The sequence below is a fragment of the Danio aesculapii genome, chromosome 25 (assembly GCF_903798145.1).
Source record: "Danio aesculapii chromosome 25, fDanAes4.1, whole genome shotgun sequence".
In the NCBI taxonomy this organism is placed as follows: domain Eukaryota; kingdom Metazoa; phylum Chordata; class Actinopteri; order Cypriniformes; family Danionidae; genus Danio; species Danio aesculapii.
In genome coordinates, this window is record NC_079459.1 from 1,848,294 (window position 1) to 1,871,045 (window position 22,752).

At 36.3% G+C, this 22,752-nt stretch overlaps 1 protein-coding gene across 1 annotated transcript in view; it reads right to left on the reverse strand.

Moving 5' to 3' along the window:
- Window positions 1–11,983: 11,983 nt before the first annotated feature.
- rbl2 (retinoblastoma-like 2 (p130)) overlaps window positions 11,984–22,752 on the reverse strand; it is a 29,609-nt gene continuing 18,840 nt past the window's right edge. The window contains 11 exon segments of the mRNA XM_056451252.1: window positions 11,984–13,817; window positions 13,897–14,061; window positions 14,303–14,517; window positions 16,211–16,313; window positions 16,396–16,467; window positions 16,888–17,064; window positions 17,514–17,770; window positions 18,119–18,277; window positions 18,280–18,348; window positions 18,423–18,525; window positions 20,654–20,818. Coding sequence (XP_056307227.1) covers window positions 13,644–13,817; window positions 13,897–14,061; window positions 14,303–14,517; window positions 16,211–16,313; window positions 16,396–16,467; window positions 16,888–17,064; window positions 17,514–17,770; window positions 18,119–18,277; window positions 18,280–18,348; window positions 18,423–18,525; window positions 20,654–20,818 — 1,659 coding nt within the window. The 3' untranslated portion in view covers window positions 11,984–13,643.

Genomic DNA, 22,752 nt, shown 5'->3' on the forward strand with positions numbered 1-22,752 from the left:
TGAATCAACAGCAAGAAGGTCGCTGGTTCGAACCTCGGCTGGATCAGTTGGCATTTCTATGTGGAGTTTGCATGTTCTCCCCGCGTTCGTGTGGGTTTTCTTCGGGTGCTCCGGTTTCCCCCACAGTGCAAGTCATGCGATACAGGTGAATTGGGAAGGTTAAATTGTCCATAGTGAGAATGAGTGTGTATGGATGTTTCCCAGAGATGGGTTGCAGCTGGAAGGGCATTCTTTTTCATTCCGCTGTGGCGACCCCAGATTAATAAAGGGACTTAGCCGAAAAGAAAATTAATGTATGAATAATTTGTTAATTATTTTATTCATTCATTTGTTTACTCATTTGTCCATTAATTAATTTATTCATTGATTTTTCATTTATTAATTCGATACATTTTTTATTCATTCATTCATTCATTCTGGCTGTGACTCCAAAAATTATTTATTTACGTTCCGATAATCCAAATTCCAGTGTTTTAGATGTGTAAATTTGATCAGTAGTCATTGTGTTTCCTACAAAAAAAGATTTCATCCTAATCTTAACTGAAACAAAATGATTTATTCATTCATTCATTCATTCATTGTTTTATTCATTCATTCATTCTGGCTGTGACCCCAAAAAATATTTATTTACGTTCCGATAATCTAAATTCCAGTGTTTTAGATGTGTAAATTTGATCAGTAGTCATTGTGTTTCCTACAAAAAAAGATTTCATCCTAATCTTAACTGAAACAAAATGATTTATTCATTCATTCATCGATAATATGCTCTACTAGATCCACTACTTCTTTCATTCGTCACACTTTTCTGTGTGGATTGATGTCTGTCAGTGTTATTTTGTCTGTGTTTTTCCTCCGTCTTTTTTTTAAAAGCTTTCTTCTCTCTTCCTCAACGTCCTGTGCAGATTGAGCTGCTCAGATGATCCACAAAGCAGCAGATGAAAGATGGAAGAATATGTTCATTTTCAGTGTTAAAAGACAAGACGAATGCATTCATTCTCTTCACTTCTTTCCCAGCACACTCAACTCTGGTAAAGAATACAAGAATTATTACTTAAAGTTACATTTATTTTATTGATTTGTCTATTTCTGATTCACACAATGCAATATCTTTAGTATAATTTTCTTCAAGATCAGATTGTGATTATAATTGTAACATTATTTCATCTCTCGTGAAGTCAGAGAACTCAAATATCTGTTTATTAATTTTTGCTCAATCATAATTAACACAGTATCCACTTTAGAGATATGACAAGAATAGATATACAAAATGTCATATTATGATACAAGTCTAATTTTAAATCAATCAGTAAATTTTCATTAATTCATTCATTTGTTCATTCATTCATTTATTAATTAATTCATTCATTTGTTCAATAATTTGTTCATTCATATTTTTTTCGTTCATTCATTCATTCATTTGTTTATTCATTTGTTTATTCATTAATTTTTTTCATTCATTAATTCATTCCTTCATTTGTACATTAATTTGTTCATTCGTTCATTTGTTCAATCATTTGCTCGTTCATGTTTTTTCATTCATTAATTCATTCATTTTTAATTTATTCATTCGTTCATTCATTCATTTGTTCAATCATTTGATCGTTCATAATGTTTTTTCATTCATTAATTCATTCATTTTTAATTTATTCATTCATTCATTTATTTGTTCATTCATTCGTTCATTCATTCATTTGTTCAATCATTTGCTCGTTCATGTTTTTTCATTCATTAATTCATTCATTTGTTCATTCATTCATTTTTTATTGATTAATTCATTCGTTCATTCATTTATTTGTTCACTCATTCATTTGTTCATTCATATTTTATTCATTTATTCCTTTATTGTTCAATCATTTGTTCATTCTCATTTTTTTTCATTAATTTGTTCATTCATTCATTTTCATTCATTATTTATTTGTTCATTCATTTCTCAATCAATTGTTCATTCATTAATTCATTCATTTATGTTCATTCATTTATTTTTCATTAATTAATTAATTTCTTCATTCATGGTTATTCATTTTTTAAATTCATTTATTCATTCCTTTATTTATTTGTTCATTCATCCATTGATCCACAGAAAATTACTGACCGTTTATTACCATGTTTATTTAGGCCTACTGTAATTTACAGACAACGTCACTTCCAAATATTACTACAGTCAGGGGCGTAGCAACCGGGGGGTTGGGGGGATAGGGATGGGGGATCCGTCCCCCTCACTTTTAGAGACAGACCATTTCTAAACAGATGATTAATATTTATATGAACATATGATCTCATACAGCCCCCCCCCCCCCCCCCCCTCCCCACTTTTAAAATGTCCGCTACGCCCCTGACTACAGTACACCAGTTTACTATAGTAAAAAACAAATTATACTCGGTACTTATTAGTTCATCAGTTCACTGTAGTTAGTAGGCCTACTGCGCTGTAGTTAAATAACAAAGAGTTATACAGCAGCATATAATTCACTTAAGAAACACTATAGGATTTACTGTAGTATGTGGGTTAAAATGACATGTATACTGTTGTAGGCCTAGTTGTGGGTGTAAACTGACCATACTGTATGTCAACGAGTGTTTCATTTGTGTGTTTTTATAGCTTAAGAATTGGCTGAACCGAAAACACCTGAGCTTTGTAAAACACAATAAGATTTCCCACAGTTTTTTTTATCGCCCTCATTCGTTCACCTAAGTTTGATCAAGGGCAAATCTCCAGTGGAAATGTGTTTATGGACGGCCTCGGGGATGAATGAAACTCGCGAGCTTTGCAATGTTCATTTTTGTTTTTACGAGAGCAAAATGTGCGCGCTCCTCGTCCGCCATTTGCATAAACGCGGCGCATATTTATGACGCGTCTGTCAGCCGGACTCGCGCCGCGCTAAATCCAGACCCTAAAACTGCCAGAGGCTCCGATTGACAAGTGTGTGAGTGACAGTGTGGATATTTCTTCAGCAATATCAGCAACAGAGGATTGCTTAAAAACAGCCCCGCGCTTTTACTGCCTCCATGTTTCCACTCGACACACTCGCGCCTGTGTATCTGAATGATGAGAGGCTGTATAAACGAGGGAAATGTCCCAATACTGCTGTTGGAAAGAAGTTACTGGATTAAGTTTATCAAAGGGGTAGTTCACCCATAATTACTATACTGTAATCAATTATGCCTACTCGCCCTGGTTTCCAATCCTGTTTTGCTTCTGTTAAACACAAAAGAAGATATTTTGAAAAATGTTGGAAACCTGTAACCATTCACCTCCATGGTTTTTCTACTATGGAAGTCAATGGTTACAGGTTTTTAGCTTTCTTCAAAATGTCTTACTATGTGCTCAACTGAAAAAAAGAAACTCATTAAGGCTGGGAGTGAGTAAATATTGAGTAATTTTTCATTTTTGGGTGTACTATCCCTTTAAAGTCACCATGAAATCAAAATTTTGCCTTCTTATTTTTATGTATATACTAGTTCTTGTTATAAACGATATATCAGTGGACTTCTTTATTTAAAAAAAAATAATTTGCACTTATAAACCTTAATCAAATGCCGTAACCTTCCCTACGAAATGACTTTCTTCACTTCCTGGTCACATGGAATTCCTTTAGGGCGGGGCTATCATTCCTTTAAGGCGGAGCTACCAGTCCTTTGGGGCGAGACCTGTCATTTAAGATGGAACTATTAGTCCTTTAATGTGGAGCTACCAGTACTTTGGGGCGGGACTTGTCATTTAAGACAGAACTATTAGTCCTTTAATGCGGGGCTTGGCATTAAAGGCAGAACAATTAGTCCTTTAAGGCCAAGCTACCAGTCCATTGGGGCAAGGTTTGTCATTTAAGGAGGAACTATTAGTCCCTTAAGGAGGAACTACTAGTCCTTTGGAGCAGGGCTTGTCATTTAAGGTAGAACTATCAGTGCTTTAAGGAGGAGCTACCAGTCCTTTGGGATGGGTTTTGTCATTTAAGGTGGAACTATTAGTCTTTTAAGGTGGAACTACCAATACTTTGTGACGAGGTTTGTCATTTAAGGTGGAACTATTAGTCCTTTAAAGATGAGCTACCAGTCCTTTGGGGTGAGGCTGGTCATTTAAGGTGGAACTATTAGTCATTTAAGGCGGAGCTACCAGTATTTTGGGGCGGGGCTTGTCATTTAAGGCGGAGCTACCAGTCCGTTGGGGCGGGCCTTGTCATTTAAGGCGGAACTATTAGTCCTTTAAGGTGGAGCTACCAGTCCTTTGGGGCGGTGCTTGTCATTTAAGGTGGAACTATTAGTCCTTTAAAGATGAGCTACCAGTCCTTTGGGGTGAGGCTGGTCATTGAAGGCGGAACTATTAGTCATTTAAGGCGAAGCTACCATTACTTTGGGGCGGGGCTTGTCATTTAAGGCGGAGCTACCAGTCCGTTGGGGCGGGCCTTGTCATTTATGGCGGAACTATTAGTCCTTTAAGGTGGAGCTACCAGTCCTTTGGGGAGGTGCTTGTCATTTAAGGTGGAACTATTAGTCCTTTAATGCGGGATATGGGATCATATACTCTACTTTTTTGATAGGTTTATTGCCTGTGTTAGTTTGACCAGAAATATGGGATGATTTATGTTTAAATGAAAAATATTCTATAGTCACTCAGTCACTTTCCTTACCATAGTGTTTTTGAATCATACTATAGTAAACTATTTGAATTATACTGTTGTGGTAATTATAATGTCTACGGTAACATGACATCTACAGTAATATAAACATGTGAGCCATAGTGTTGTTTTCTACAACTATAAGGTATATTATACTACAATACACCAGTTTGCAGTAGTAAAAACTAAAGTATACTACAGTATATATTACAGTTAATCAGTTCACTGTCATTAATACCAGTGTAGCATTCATTAACAGTGTTGTAAACACTACTGTATAATGCATACTCACAATAGTATGGTTCATAAACACTATAGTAGTTAATATAAATCACAATATGTTACTGATGTGCATGCTGTTTTTTCCCTCTAAAATGATGTCATTTCCTGGATGATCTCATTTTTAGAACTGCTTTTGTTTAAAAGCAGAGCACAAGATTATGGATGTTTACGTCATCCCCAAATATGTTATTTTACCTACACTGATATACTGTTGTGTGTTGTATTAATAGTTTAAAATAGATTTAAATGAAATTATTAAATAAAATAAATGATTAGTTATGTTATTTAAAAAGATAGTAAACATGTTGCCTTAAAATTATTAGGTAAATGAACAGTGTGCATACTTCTAAAGGTTTGAAACATGTAAATGTTGAGTAAATGATGACAGAATTTTCAACTATATCCCTTTAAATTTGTGTTTTTTTTTTGTAGTTTTTTTGTCAGATGAACACAAAAGAAGATATTTAGAAAAATGTTTAAAACCTTTAACTATTGACTTTCATAGTATTTGTTTTTCCTACAATAGAAGTCAATGGTTACAGGTTTTTAAACATTTTTCAAAATATCTTCTTTTTTGCTCAACAGAAACTTATAGGTATGACATCACTTGCGTAAGAAGCGAGCAATCGTTCATTTTTGGGTGAACTATGTCTTTAAATTAAGTTACAAAGAGTTTATTCACTTTTATTTTACAGTAAAGTAATGAATTGCATTTCATTGTATATTATAATCCACTCCAACGAGTGTTAATGACTGTTTTTGGAGGCTCATATGCACATAATAACCCTGTCAAGATGGTGTAGATGGAGCGCTGAGCTTTCTAAGAGTAGCGTGAGCTCATATTACAGACGCTGAGGTCAGACTGTGACTCACGGCCGTCTCTCATTCATACACACACAAACACACACACACACACACACATACACACACACACACACACACACACACACTTCCCATCAACTCTGAATCATGACGATGATGATGATGATGGAGGTCAAATCCACTCAGGTGTCCGTCACACACACACACACACACACACACACATACAATAGCTCCATGTTTAATCAGTTGTATCAGGAGACTCCATAAATTCTGCCCGGGTGACTAAGAACGGAGTTTGATCACAGCATAACTCCATATACAGTAAGCAGGACAGTGAATGTTTCCATATAAGAATAATAGCAGATGTTGAGGTTATTGCACATATAATGTCTGTGGTTATAATATTCATTTCGCTTCTACACTTACGCTGAGTTAATATTGTTTTAGCTTCAGTTTATGGCCACAAGATTGAAGAGTGTAACTTTTTTTAATACCTATAAGATGAGGGTAACTTCGGACTTTAATTAATTAATGAATCAGTAAAACTGTATCAATGATTCACTTAAAATAAATTAACGAATCAGTAAAGCTGTTAATGATTCACTCAAAAGGAAATTATTGAATCAATAATCAGTGAAAAGAATCGGTTAAAATATGTCAATGATTCACTTAAATTAACGAATCAGTGAAAATGTGTCAATAATTCATATTAATTAACGAATCAGTAAATCGTACCAATGATTCACTTAAAATAAATAACAGAATTAATAAAAATGTATCAGTGATTCACTTAAAAATAAATTCATGAATCATTAATCAGTGCAAATGTGTCAATGATTAATCTAATATAAATTAATGAATCAATAATTAATGAAAACGTGTCAATGATTCACTTAAAATAAAGTAATGAATCAGTAAAGATGTGTGAATGATGCACGTAAACAAAAACTAAAGAATCAGTTAAATGTGTCAGTGATTCACCTAAAATAAATTAACAAATAAGTAACATGTGTCAAAGATTCACCTTAAATAAATTAACGAATCAGTAAAATGTCAATGATTCACTTATAATAAATTAACGGATCAGTAAAATGTCAATGATTCACTTAAAATAAATTAACGAGTCAGTCAAATGTCAATGATTCACTTAAAATAAATAAACGAATCAGTAAAAATTTGTCAATGATTCACTTAAAATAAATCAACGAATCAGTAAAAATGTGTCAATGATTCACCTAAAATAAATCAACGAATCAGTAAAAATGTGTCAATGATTCACTTAAAATAAATCAACGAATCAGTAAAAATGTGTCAATGATTCACTTAAAATAAATTAACAAATCATTAAAAATGTGTCAATGATTTATTTAAAATAAGTTACTGAACTAATAAAAAATGTGTCAATGATTCACCTAAAATAAATCAACGAATCAGTAAAAATGTGTCAATGATTCACTTAAAATAAATCAACGAATCAGTAAAAATGTGTCAACGATTCACCTAAAATAAATTATCGAATCAATAAAAATGTGTCAATGATTCATTTAAAATGAGTTACCGAATCTGTAAAAAAGTGTCAATGATTCACTTAAAATAAATCAACGAATCAGTAAAAATGTGTCAATGATTCACCTAAAATAAATTATCGAATAAATAAAAATGTGTCAATGATTCATTTAAAATGAGTTACCGAATCTGTAAAAAAGTGTCAATGATTCACTTAAAATAAATTACTGAATCAATAAAAAATGTGTCAATGATTCACTTAAAATAAATTACTGAATCAATAAAAATGTGTCAATGATTCACTTAAAATAAATTACTGAATCAATAAAAATGTGTCAATGATTCACTTAAAATAAATCAACGAATCAGTAAAAATGTGTCAATGATTCACCTAAAATAAATTATCGAATCAATAAAAATGTGTCAATGATTCACTTAAAATAAATTACTGAATCAATAAAAAATGTGTCAATGATTCACTTAAAATAAATTACTGAATCAATAAAAATGTGTCAATGATTCACTTAAAATAAATTACTGAATCAATAAAAAATGTGTCAATGATTCACTTAAAATAAATTACTGAATCAATAAAAATGTGTCAATGATTCACTTAAAATAAATTACTGAATCAATAAAAATGTGTCAATGATTCACTTAAAATAAATTACTGAATCAATAAAAATGTGTCAATGATTCACTTAAAATAAATTACTGAATCAATAAAAATGTGTCAATGATTCACTTAAAATAAATTACTGAACCAATAAAAATGTGTCAATGATTCACTTAAAATAAATTACTGAATCAATAAAAATGTGTCAATGATTCACTTAAAATAAATTATTGAATCAGTAAAAATGTGTCAATGATTCACTTAAAATAAATTACTGAATCAATAAAAATGTGTCAATGATTCACTTAAAATAAATTACTGAATCAATAAAAATGTGTCAATGATTCACTTAAAATAAATTACTGAATCAATAAAAATGTGTCAATGATTCACTTAAAATAAATTATTGAATCAGTAAAAATGTGTCAATGATTCACTTAAAATAAATCAAGGAATTATTATTATTATTATTGTTGTTATTATTTGCATATTCATAAGGTTAGTGACAAATCGCAGCAGGAGAGTTGATGACATGATTTTAAAACCTGTGTTTTTACTGACTACTGAAAATCTCGAAATTAACTCATTAAGTAATTAATTAAGTCATTCATGTGTCAGTTCACTCATATACTGTTCGCCATGTTTTAACCGTTGTCCACTAAAAAGTAAACAAAGCTCATGAATATGTAAGTAATACAGCACAAAGCTCGTTTTGATTGGTCGATGCACTAATTACCTTCATTCGGGTTTATTTTATAGTTTATTTTAAATATAATAAACTAATTGTTACAAGTTGCTCTCATCTTATAGGATAAAAAAACTACACTATAAAAACCGCTAAATTAAATGACGGGGCAGGATTAGTGTGCTGAAAACTGATTGGCAGATTTGTGTTCATCTGAAGCCGTGTTTTCCTCTCTGTGAGGGAGATTTCGCTATGAGATCCTCTCCTGTGTGTTTATTATGAGTAATTCTGAATCACTCATGTCGTCTGTCTGCTCATTGTGTGATCTGATATTAATATAATCAGCTCTAGACATCATCATAACTCTGTGATATTCGAGTCCACAGACAGGACAGGCTGTTTTATGCGTCACGTGCTTTGAAGTTTGTCGGTGACGCAATGCGTTTGGCGCGAATCCACCAGTCTGCCAGATTTGGGTAAAAAATACAAGAGCAAGTCATTGTTTTCTCTCAGGTGTTGTTTTTATGAGGAGATGAGTTGGTTTATCTTCCATTTTGTTCTTCGATAGCTTATTTAAGAGGTATTATATTGTCATACATTTAATATATATAATGCATATGCAGCTTTCTATAGATAATAACAGGAGTTACTGCAAACTGAAGCTTGCTTATGCTAGAAACATCTGGAAAACTCCTGTAGGCCTTTGTATGAGTGTATTTCAGTCGATTTCAATGTATAACTTTAGTGCGTCCTCTGCTGGTAAGAGTGTGTTATGACATACATTTGATCTACTTCTATGGTCAATATCATTGTATTAGATCAATGGTCTCACACTCAGTTCCTGGGGGGCTGCAGCTCTGCAAAGTTTAGCTCCAACCAACTCCACCTCACACCTGCTTAATAGTCTCTGTTACTGGGCTGCAGCTGGAAGGGCATCCGCTGCGTAAAACATATGCTGGAATAGTTGGTGGTTCATTCCGCTGTGGTGACCCCTGATGAATAAAGAGATTAAGCCGAAGGAAAATGACTGAATGAATGTTTATCAATATATCAGACTTGGCTACAAATGGCTCAGTCGCTTGTTGTAGCATACTTTTTATTTCTTAATGTCGGATTATAATTTAATTCTGGACTGCTGGGTTAAAATCTGTAAAGCACAGATGATCAGGAAAGGCAGAAGGAAAAAAGGCACTTACAACAAACACGACGTCAGTCAGAAATGAGCAAACAAGCAGAATACACTGAATGAAACGCATCAAATACATGCAGAATTACAAGAAAAATAAATACAAAGTCAAGCTCACGTCTACAGTTATCATGACTGAACCCTGATGTTATTCGCCTTACTAAGGTTAGAAAAATACCATAAATATATAAACCATACGAGACAGCAAATCCACAGACACGTACATCTTTCAGCACTATACATATAAAACTCTTTATGAAAAATAACTCTTTATAAACACGCCTGGTAAACTCGGAGCAAGATTCGCCAAACATATCTGTTGTTTTAAGTGCTTCAAAATCTCCTTCAGTTTTATGACACGTCTACAAAATACTCCCTCTTCAGCTTCAAAATATATCTGCGCTCATTTTATTGGTTGATCAGTTTGATTGTGATTATTTAGATGGTCTTTTGTAGCTAATCGGTTGATTTAAAACAGGAATATTTCACCCAAAAATCTGTTGTTGTTGTTTTATTGCTAACCCACATGCATACTATTTTTGTATTTTGATGAACCTTCATAACTGCTTTGTAAAGTATCAGCCAGCACTAATAGTATTTAAGTGCTTGTCAAATTTCGCTAGCAATTAGCTGAATCAAGTAAACGAATCAGTGAAATGTGGCCAACGATTTGACTAAAACAAAGGAACGAATCAGAAACGTGTGTCAATGATTCACTTAAAGGAACGAATCAGCAAGTGTGTCAACGATTCACTTAAAATTAACAAATGATTAAAATGTGTCAATTAAGATAAATCAAAGGAACGAATCAGTAAAATGTGTCATTGATTCACTTAAAATAAATTAACAAATCAGTAAAGATGTGTCAATGTTTCACTTAAAATAAAGAAATGAATCAGTAAAAGTGAGTCAGTAATTCACTTAAAATAAATTACTGATTCAGTATAAATGAGTCAATGATTTACCTAAAACAAGGAACGAATCAGTAAAAATTGTGTCAATTAATCACTTAAAATAAGTTAACTAATCAGTAAACATTTGTCAATGATTTACCTAAAATAAGGGAAGGAATCAGTAAAATGTGTCAATGATTCACTTAAAATAAATCAACGAATCAGTAAAATGTGTGAATGATTCACTTAAATTAACCATTTAGTAAAATGTGACAATGATTTACCTAAAACAACTAATGATTAAGTAAAAACTGTGTTAATGATTCACTTAAATTAGTGAATCAATAAAAATGTGTCAATGATTCACTTAAGGGAACGAATCAGTAAAAATGTGTTAATGATTCAATTAAAATAAATTTATGAATCTGTAAAACTGTATCAATGACTGTATTGGCTTGGCCTGGATATATTGAATACTAATTAAAGAATCAGTACATTTCTAGAGTTTATCGTAAAACTAGAGAATTAAATAGAACAGCATTCTATAGTTTGTCAAAAAGCAAGAGAATAAATCAGTATAACGTTCAGTTTATTGTAAAATAAGAGAATGATTCACTACTACGTTCTATAGTTTAACTTAAAATGAGAAAATAAATCAGTACAATGTTCTATATTTTACTGTAAATTAGAGAATTAATCAGTACTGTTCTACAATTTACCTTAAAACGAGAGAATGAATCAGTATGATTTTGTCATTTTAGCATAAAACGAGAAAATGAATCAGTACGTTTCTAGAGTTTTACATAAAACATGAAAACGAATCGGTACGTTTCTATCATTTTGCATTTTTATAGTTTTTTTTACGTTAAACCATAAAAAAATCGGTGCTTTTCTATCGTTTTACATAAAAAAACTAAAATGATTCAGTACGTGTCTATGGTTTTATGTAAAACAAAACAAATTAGTAAGTTTCTATCATTTTATGTAAAACAAGAAAACGAATCAGTACGTTTCTATCGATTTACGTAAAACAAGAAAACGAATCAGTACGCTTCTATTGCTTTACGTAAAACAAGAAAACTAATCAGTACGTTTCTATTGCTTTACGTAAAACAAGAAAACGAATCAGTACGTTTCTATCGCTTTACGTAAAACAAGAAAACGAATCAGTACGTTTCTATCGATTTACGTAAAACAAGAAAACGAATCAGTACGCTTCTATTGCTTTACGTAAAACAAGAAAACGAATCAGTACGTTTCTATCGCTTTACGTAAAACAAGAAAACGAATCAGTACGTTTCCATCATTTTACGTAAAACAAGAAAACAAATCAGTACGTTTCTATAATTTTATGTAAAACAAGAAAACGAATTAGTACGTTTCTATTGTTTTACGTAAAACAAGAAAATTAATCACTACAACTTTCTACAGCTTAATGAAAACAACAGAATGAATAAGGACAAAGCTCTACAGTTTACCGTAAAATGAGTGAATGAAACAGTACAACGTTCTAATTTTTTGCTTTATACTAATTTAATTAATGTTCTTTCCAATTTACTACCTATATCTGTCTGTTGCTTGTAATATGTGGGTCTCTATAGACTATTTCCAAGTTTTTTGGAATTTTTGTTGTTATTTTTTCCAGTGTGAATTATTCATGTAAATATAACAATTCCATGTTTGTAGGTGGCTTTGGGTGAAAGACTCCCGTCAAGTAGTCTCTGCGTTTCGGATGAGTTTAAAGAGCTGTGGCGAAAAGTCATTCAAGAAATCGATTCAGAGATTTTCAAAATGCATCGATAATCTCTCGAATCTATTCTGATCGTAGTTTGTAACAGCAGATGGCGCTCTAGGCTAGTTTTTAACAGCATATGGCGCTCCAAGCTAGTTTTAAAAAGCAGATGGCGTTATAGGCTAGTTTTTAAAAAGCAGATGGCACTCTAAACTAGTTTTCACCAGCAGATGGCGCTCTAGTCTAGTTTTTACCAGCAGATGACGCTCTAGGCTAGTTTTTAACAGCAGATGGCGCTCTAGGCTAGTTTTTATTAGCAGTCAGCAATTAAAGCTAGTTTTTAACAGCAAATGGCGCTCCAAGCTAGTTTTAAACAGCAGATGGCATTATAGGCTAGTTTTTAAATAGCAGATGGTGCTCTAGGCTAGTTTTAACAGCAGATGGCGCTCTAGTCTAGTTTTTACCAGCAGATGACGCTCTAGGCTAGTTTTTAACAGCAGATGGCGCTCTAGGCTAGTTTGTAATAGCAGACGGCAATCAAAGCTAGTTTTAAACAGCAGATGGCGCTCTAGGCTAGTTTTTAAACAGCAGATGACGCTCTAGGCTAGTTTTTACACAGCAGATGGCGCTTTAGGCTAGTTTTTAACACCTGTCGGCAATCTAGGCTACTTTTTAAACAGCAGATTGCACTCTTGGCTAGTTTCTAACAGCAGATTGTGATCTAGGCTAGACTTTACCAGCAGACGTCGCTCTAGGCTACATTTTACCAGCAGATGCTGCTCTAGGCTAGTCAGCTTTTGTGTCATTAGATTCATGTAAACACGGCTCACTATAAACACTTATAATTTGCTTAAACCTAACTATTAATGATCATTTTAAGTTCAATTGGTATTGGTAATAAATTGGTTGCAAGCAGGGTATGGCTGTTTGTAAAGCATACAGCACCATCTGGTGTTAAAAACTAAGCTCAGAATCGATTCAAAAGAGATTTGAGATCCATCTGAAAATCTAGAAGAGATGCAGAATTTTTTGCCACAGCTCTGTCAGGTTGTGTTATCAAAAGTACTGACCACAAAACCAACTGGTACTGAAAGTATATGTATCTCTGTAAGTGCTCTGTGAAGAGTGGTGAAGCGATGATCATTGTAGCCAATCACAGTCATATCTGTTGAGCGCATGAACACAATAGCCAATCAGAGGAGTTTAAGAAGCCGTTGATCAGCATTCAAATGTTTCTGCATTTAAAGTTACAGTGCCAAATGGTATCGTGGTCAGCACTTTTGACCTCATACACTTGTTTATTATGGATCAGTGCGAGGAGCTGCGGTCATTAGCCACGTCCTGCAGGCGTCTGAGCAGCGCCGTCTGGTTCTCCTGACACAATCTTTTAGCAGGAGACTGCTGCTCCTCCTCCAGAGCGATACTGCGCTTCTTGGTGGGCGTCTCGCCGGTTCGGATCATGGTGTTGATCTCTCGGAGCCGCTGTTGGATGAAGTCGTGATACTTTTCAGTGAATCTGAACATAAACATGTAATTTTACAGTACAAAGGTTTGCTCTCACGTTGGACGGGCTGGAGCTGACGTAATAGAAGATTTTGTCTCGTGGAGAAATGGGGCTGCCGGTCTTGTGTGGAGAGATGTAGATGGAGTGATTGTGGGACAGGAGGACGCGGCGTGGAGAGCCGATGCGCAGCGATGGATACGGGCAGAGCGGAGGAGTTTCAGCCTGCAGACGGGTGGAAAACTAGAGTTATTATAGACTTTCTGAAGAAATTGTCTGTTCTAATCATCGTCAAATGAGAAAATGAATCACTACAACATTAAATACAGTGAAATTAAAACTATAGAATGAATAAGGACTGCGCTCTACAGTCACTGTGAGATGAGGAGATGAAACGGTACAACATTTGAGGAAATTGTTGATTAGTGTTTAGCCTTGAGACTGGAGTAATGTACACAACAGTTACCCCATTTTTGGGCGAGTTGCTGGAGTAGCGCAGAGCAAAGGGTTTGATCTGTTTGATGTAGACATGGTTGTAGAAGCGTATGAGGTCGCCCCGCTCCTCCTCCTGCTCCTGGGGCATTCCCGGGGCCCGGGTCGGGGTAGATGGAGCACTGCTGGGCTGGGGAATGGGCAGCGTACTGCTGGAGCGCATGGACACGGGACTGCTCTCACCGCTTACTGTAAAGCAGGAATAAAACATGAAATCCCTTCTGTATATAAGGCTGGGTGATTAATGGAAGGTGGTTCTCATGCATATTTTGTTCACCAGAGTTAAACGGTTGACTCAAACTATTATTGAAACTTTTTTATTAAGCTTATGATCATAGCTTCCCTTATTAACAAGACTAATCTTGACAACCACAGATCCTATCAATGTCTTAGAAGTATTGCCCTTAAATATTGTAGTCGAAGGTCAATGTCGTGCACATTTTGTCAGTAAAATGAGTTATAGTTTTAGATTTTTAGTCGTAGTTCACTGATAAGCTACTCAAAAATCAGTTCAAAACTGAAACCAATTTCTCATCTCATCTCATTTTCGTCCGCTTTTCCAGAGCTGGTTCGTGGGGGCAGCAGTCTTAGGAGAGAACTCCAGACTTCCCTCTCCCCAGACATTTCCTCCAGCTCCTACGGAGAGGATCCAGAGGCGTTCCCAGGCCAGTTGAGAGACACAGTCCCTCCACCGTGTCCTGGGTCATCCCCGAGGCCTCCTCCTGGTGGGACATGCCCGGTGGGACATGCCCTAGGTAGGCGTCCAGGAGGCATCTGAAACAGATGCCCGACCCACCTCAGCTGACTGGTCTGGATGTGGAGGAGCAGCGGCTCTACTCTGAGCTCCTCCCGGGTGACAGAGCTCCTCACCCTATCTATAAGGGTGCGCCCTGCCACCCTGCAAAGGAAACTCATTTCGGCAGCTTGTAGCCGAGATCTTGTCCTTTCGGGCATGACCCAAACTCGTGACCATAGGTGAGAGTAGGAACGCAGATTGCCTTTCAGCTCAGCTCCTTCTTTACCACAAGAGAAGGGTACATCGACCACGTTACTGTTGCCACTGCACCAATTTGCCTGTCAATCTCACATTCCATCCTTCCCTCAGTTGTGAACAAAACCCCAAGATACTTGAATTTCTTCACCGGTGATAAGGACTTTCCTCCAACCTGGAGCAAATATATGATCCAATATATTTAATAGTCAAATCAATTTAATTGGACTACATAGACATCTAGATGACCATTCTGTGATAACTTCTGTTTATAATGCAATGCTGTGGGGATTTCCTGGTTTTCTTCTTCATGGGAGCGCCTCTCAGATGGCCTTCAGATAGAGATTTACTGCTGATCACACAACCGTGCTATCCTGACGAGATGTGCATGACAAAGATTTTTTTAAACCCTTATTAAGAGGGCTAATCTTGACAAAAACAGATCCTATCAGTGTTGTAACGTAGAATTCTTAATTAACGCCTTAAATAATGTAGTTGACGGCAAGCATAAAGGGTTTATTGATTATGTCTGTCAAATATAGTATATATGTTCTTTAGATTTAAACATATGCGTCTCTATTGTCTCAATGTTTTCAAGGCGACCTCTGAAACCAGCACTTCTCCTGGTTCAGGCACGGTACGGCAGCAGAGTTTCTTGACTATTACGCCCGAATGTGAGCATAGTTCCTAGTAATATTGGCCTTGTCATTTTTCATTTGAAGTCAGTCTTATTATACGATGTAATTACAAAATATTCAAGCTTTAAAAACGAAAATGTAAGCCCCTTTAAGTCAGAATCCAGACTGAAGTCCTACAACACAATAATATAACTGTAAATGGCAGAATTCAGTATAACACGCATGCTGTCAAAGGCTCATTGAAATGTGTCACCTTGTTCTTGTGCTCCCTCAGTGGGTGAGCTCTGTCTATGGGTGTTTTCATTGTTTCCAGAGTGTCGTCTCTTTCTCCCAGAGATCAGCACACTTCTGTACACCTGAGAAAGGAGTGTCGTCTCCATTTATATCAGAATCACATCATCATGTTTAATACTGCTTTACACACAGACTGAAACTCACACTGCTGCTGGCCTGAGGCTGAGATCTGTAGCACTTCATGATGTTCTGGAACGACTTGTCCTCTTTCGTCACCTAAAAAATAGATTTAGTGGTCACTTTGAGACTTTTTTCCTTGTATTCCTCATTATGTTAGTGCAAAATATGGCCAATTTAATACAATTTTCTTCAATTACATTTAGTTATGTACAAATATAACAATTGACACCGATACCGATAACCGATAACTAACCGATACCGATAAATAATAACCGATATATTCTGTAAATACAAATCTTAACATGATTTTTAAAGGCATTTACAAATTGTAATTGTAAAGTAGTTTAACCAGCAGAAATAATCAATAATTTATTGGCCGATGATCCTTTTAATCACTGGTCTGATAGTGGCTACATTACGAATTAGCATTCATCAGCCAGTACCGATATGGAGGCCGATATATGTTATCATCGCTGATAATATAGGTACAGTAAATAATGTTTCGATGTGAAATACCTTAGTCATGACGTAGATGGCGCACATGAGGAGCTGATCGAGATGTCGGTCCATCATGAGGTCGGTGCAGTGCACTAGCGAATACTCGAAACACGTCCAGATCTTCATGCGCAGATCAGCACTGATGTCCAGTTTAGCACACAAGTCTCTAAGACGCACACTAGCTAGATGATACACCTGATGGGGGAACAATCCTGCTTAATCAGATGAGTAAAAAGAAAGAAACCCACGCCAACACGGCAAGAACATGCAAATTCCACACATAAATGCCAACTGACCCAGCCGGGACTCGAACTCGCGACCTTCTTGCTGTGAGGCAACAGTGCAAACCATTGTGCCACCATAATAATAATATTAAAGACAATGACAAAAAACAATTGCATTACAACAAATGCTAATTTACAGTTACTTGTATCTTCTGTCCATGTAATCCCATTCTGCCTATATAATATTCAGGTCTGGACACTGTGGAGGCCACTTCATGACTGCTACTGTTACTGTTACCCCCCCAAATGTGTTTCCATAAGATACTTTAATATGGTCAATATTACATTGCTAAGACTTCTGAACAGTACTGCACACTTGTCAAATATGATAGATGGTTTAACAAACAGATCTTACTGTACCTTGCGGAAGAACAGGCAGAGAGAGCCTGTTTTCTGGGCCCGTTTGGTGGGCGTTGCCTGATGAGGAGTCTTTTTGTCCTGTTTGGCAGGGCTGGGGTTGCTTTGCACAGTGCCTATGGGTGTTGTCGTGAGCTGCTGGGCTGTCAAGGTGCCCGTTAGAGTCTGGGCACTGAGGGTTGGCAGAGCCGCTCCAACCTGACTCGTCACACTCACTTGCACTGGGATAAATGTGATTCCTCCGCTCTCATTCGCTATTCCTGCGAGCAGAGTCAATGGAGATGTAAGCAATCTGAATTTACAATAATTAATCATTTATCTTAGCAAACAATAAGATATTTAATAAACAACAACATAATAGAAAGAGTCCTCTGAAACCCTCCACCTCCCCCAGCACCACCTGTCTAAAGCCCAATCCCAATTTATTTACCCCTACGTGATATAGGAAAAGTCTGACAGTGCGAAATGTAGTTTCTCTGCTATATATATTGTGATATGAATACAATTTCACTAGATACAATTGATATTTATTAAAGATTACAAATTATATAATTGCTTGTGCCTGAATGCTTTAAATTAATGCTTGGATTTCGTCGATAGTTTCCCACCTTGAACAGGTATGGTGACAGTCTGGCCGTTGTTCGCTGTGACAGTAGCTGTTGCCATTGTAACCACAGTCTGTCCTGCTGGGATGGAGCTGACTATAGATGGCGGTGCCACTTTTACAGGCGGAGCAGGTTCTGGGGTCGTGTCTCCATCCACAAAAGACGACGAACTGCTGTGCCAGTAGGGGGAGAACTGTAGCGGTCGTGGAGAGATGTAGGCGACGGAGAAACTCCTGAGGGGAACAAGAATGTGAATGTTTATAGAAATGATCTTGCGTTCAGTTCGCATTCAAGTATTGTAAATCACCTTTTCCTGCCCCTGCTGTGATGTTGCTGCTGAATTCAGCCTTGCTGCTGGGTGTGTTTGTGTTGCTTCCTGAACCGTCCTCCAGGTGTTGGGGTGGCATTACCTGTCAGACGCATATTCATATTTTCATATCAGACATCACAAATTTCAAGTACTTTCAAGAAGTGTGGAAACCCTGGTTATTTTTAAGCCACATATTTGATATGTGTCAAAACTATAGACTGTGATAAAATATAGATGTAGTGTCCATGATGTCACCCGTATGTTTCTGAAGAGTACAAATGAAGCTACAATTGTACGGGGCCAACCATTGCCATATTGTCTTCAACACTCCGGGGTAACCAAAAATGGCCAAAGAGGTGGGGCTTAGGCAGAGCTAGAGATGCCTGTAGTAGAATCAGCCGGATACAGCTGAGGTGACGTGACAACAAGCAGCAAGACCTAACTGTCACTCAAGTGGCCTTAATTATGCAAAATATTAGGGCTCATTATAAATGTAAGGGATGAGTTATAAAAAAAATCACCCCCTCACAGTAGTCATGAAAGGTAATATTAGCTATATACATCAAAATATTTTTTGCACTAGGCTGTAAACACGTTTTTTTCTGCTGTAAAGTTTGGCTTTTTACCACTGAATTCAATAGAAATTTGCTCTGTTTTGTAGCCAGCCCCCAGTGGCCTTTCGATGAATTGCAGGTTCAGTTATTTCTGAATTATCTTCACCAGGGAGAGCAGGAGGTTGCCCCTTGGTCAAAACAAGTTAACTCTGGTCATATATGTGTACTTTTTTTCAGAATAACATTTATTTTAAAAAATAGGCATATCAACAAAAGAAAATTAAAGACCTGTTTAAAATTATTCAAGACATACAACACAATATTTCAGTCATTTTAAAACTTTTTAAAGCCTACAATTTTACTTTTTAAAAACATTTTAAGACCCTGGAGTCCTATAGGATGATGAAGACTACAACTCCCATGATTCCACACTCACGCCCAATCCCAATTCTATTTTTCTCCTCCTAAGCCTTCCCCAGGCCTGTTTTAAGAATTCAGAGGCCCCTGGGCACAATGTCTTGTGGCTCCCAACCCCTATAGTTGAATTAAAAAATAAGATTAATATAATATTATTTAAATAAAATTAATCTATAACGTATTGCCCGCATTTTTTACGATAAATGATATACCGTACATATATTTCTAGTCTACAAAGATTGAACTTATTTTTAAAAGTTCAAGTTCACTGAAGCAGTAAAAAAAAATTATATTTAGGGGTATTTTTAATGTATCACTTATAATGCATATGATTTAGATATAACACTTCTCCAATTCAGTTCTATGAATGTGAGTCCTCCATAATACACACACTTAATAATGATTCCTACTTGTCTTCCTCGTGATGAAGAGTTGGCAAAATCTGATATGTAGTGGGAAAAAATATCTCGTCAAAATGTTGCCATGTGCTTTACAATGTTTACAATGTTGGGGTCTTTAGTTAAGTTGTCTCTGTCAAACAAACGGTGGTGGGCGTGAATCACTCAACTAGCCTATTCCAATGAGGTGCGCTATTTGAATTTAGCCTAAAAATACAGTCCAAAATCGGCATTTTTCCCCCTCTCAGGGGCCCCAAGTTTTCTTACCCCTTGATTTCGAGTGTGGACCTAAAAAAATCGCGTTTTAAAGGGGTATCTAGCCCTTAGCCCTACGCCTTCATGCTAAAGAGAATTGGGACATCTCTACCCCTTTACGTACAAAAACAAGAGGTAGGGGTAAGGGCTAAGGCAGGGATGGGCAAACTCGATCCTGGTGGGCCGGTGTCCCTGCATAGTTTTGCACCAACCCTAATCAAACACACCTGCTTGTAGCTTTCTAGTGATCTTGAAGACACTAATTAGGGTGTTCAGGTGTGTTTGATTAGTGTTGGAGCAAAACTCTGCAGGGACACCGGCCCTCCAGGATCAAGTTTGCCCATGCCTGGGCTAAGGGGTAGAATTGGGATTGGGCCTCAGTCACGCCATCATCAAACTTTACATTCAGACTATGCACTACGCCTTTAAGCAACAATTCACTGTCATTTCATTGCAACTTATATAGAGCTGTATAAAAGTCATACTCTCTATACTTGGGTATTTTCTTTAACAGTATTAATGCAGATTTGTAGATGTATGCTAAAGTGTTGTTCTTATTTGAGGATAGTAAGCATCATGGGTCATAAGCAGTTATTGTTCTCACCTCCTGGCAGGCGGGAACACAGTTTTTGGCCTCTCGGATGCGCTCCCACAGCGGGGAGTTTCCTTTCCACGCCAGAGACTCCAGCACCTGCTCCTCGACATGGTTCAGATGTTTGACCACCTCCCGGAAAAGACCCTCCTCAGCTCGTACCAACACCTCGATCACCTTTGAACAAGATAAGAAGACCGTTTAGGTGTAGTCAAAAAATGAAGAAGTCTTTCCTTAGCATTTATTAAAAGACTCACATTTACACCACAGCATTTTCAAAATGATTTTCGTTTGCACATATCCACCAAGATTAGCAAAAACACTGTATAACCCATAGCAGGGCAGTTGTTAGTAAAGAGTACCTATAGGAAAGTGTGGATTAGCTCTTTATGGGGTTGGGTTTTGTCACTAAAAACACTAAACCGACTCTACTCTTCATGATTTAACGCCAGTCTGAGACCATCCTCCATGTTCAGTCCTGGCCTGTATTTATTTTTAATGTACACGAGTGCCGTAAAGGTGTCAGAAAGTTTAACCTGGTGGAGTAAAATCAATCTGCTGCATCTATTGCTGTGTTTTTAATATAACTTCAATCACCCCAGGGGTCGCAATCCTACGAGAAAATAAAAACAATCGAAAGGTTGACGGCTTTATATTTGCATGTTGTTGTTTTTTTAATGTAACTATTAATGATATTATTTCTTCTGTTAGTTATGCATAAAATATGGTTTTAATAGTTTAAATAAATTAATTAGTTTTTTGGAAATCAACAAGCAACCCTCATTTTGGCAAACCACTGGTATAACCTATAGGTTACTAGAAAATATCAGCAGTTTGTACACACTTTAGCTTTGCGTGAAATGACACGATGACAAGAACTTGAACAACTTGACACTAAGACAACAACTCTTGGATGAGTTTTGAAGGATGAAACTATCCTTAATCGTGTCAGATCGTCAATAACCAAGTCCAATAATCCACATACGAAGAACGGACCCCAGCTTGTGTACAGATGTAAACAAACAATCAAAAGGAAGTAAATCCACACTTGTTGAAGAAGCGTTAGCAAACTCTTGAGCCGTACCATGTACATTTGTTTGTTCGTGACTGTCTTCAAAATCAACATGTGCTGTGCATGTCTACATACCTAATACATACTACCCACATGCATGGTGTCACCCGGGGATGCACCGATACCATTTCTTTGGAACCGATCCAATCTCGAAAATTCTGAGTATCAACCGATACAGATCTGATCCTGATACTGTGCTGTTGTTGTTTCTTAAGAATAATACAGTTTCTATAGTTCTGGAGATAAACTCAAATGATATATCTTCTTTAGTAAAATAACAGACCCATAGGCCTACTGTATAAGACAGAAGGCACAATCTAACTAAACATGATGCTTGCTGTAAAGGCTACAATATTTGAGCATTCGTTATGACGTTGATCTGTTGTGGTCCAGCTTATGCTTCCTTTTTTATTATCAAGATTTTTCTTTGAATCTGTAATAGGCTACCCCTATTAACACTAATTGTTGGTAAAATAACCAGCCTTTTAGCAAAGCCTGATATTTTCCTGTAGGTTTAAAGCAGACTAAACTGTCTGAGGCCATCTTTACTTAATAAACCCTCGCCAAATCTCGCCGTGAGTGAGACGTTCAAAAACAAAGTTCAAAACGAGGTCCGTTTATACGCTTCAGCGCCAAAACACAAACTGGTCTGTTAAATATAATATTATTATAAATAATTACAGTGAAACATTAACGTTTTAGTGTAGCCTATATTAGGCTAAATAATTTTCTGTTATTGACCATCCATATTGCGCCTTCAGTTTCACTTTTACTCATTTAATCAACCACTTTGACCACATTGAGCCAGGCTTTACAAACTATTCACCGAACTGAAAGTATTCCCCTCAGAAGAATAAACTCAGTCGGAAGGATGAGAGAACAGAAACTCATTGTGAGAATAATTTTACACATCGGCGCATGTCGCGTCTGCACAGCAAGTGCATGAATGAAGTGCTGGATGCATCGCTGAGATACAGCGCAGAGCACTCGGATATCTGCAGACACATCCAAAACGGAGCAATAATGTTGTCGTTTTCAA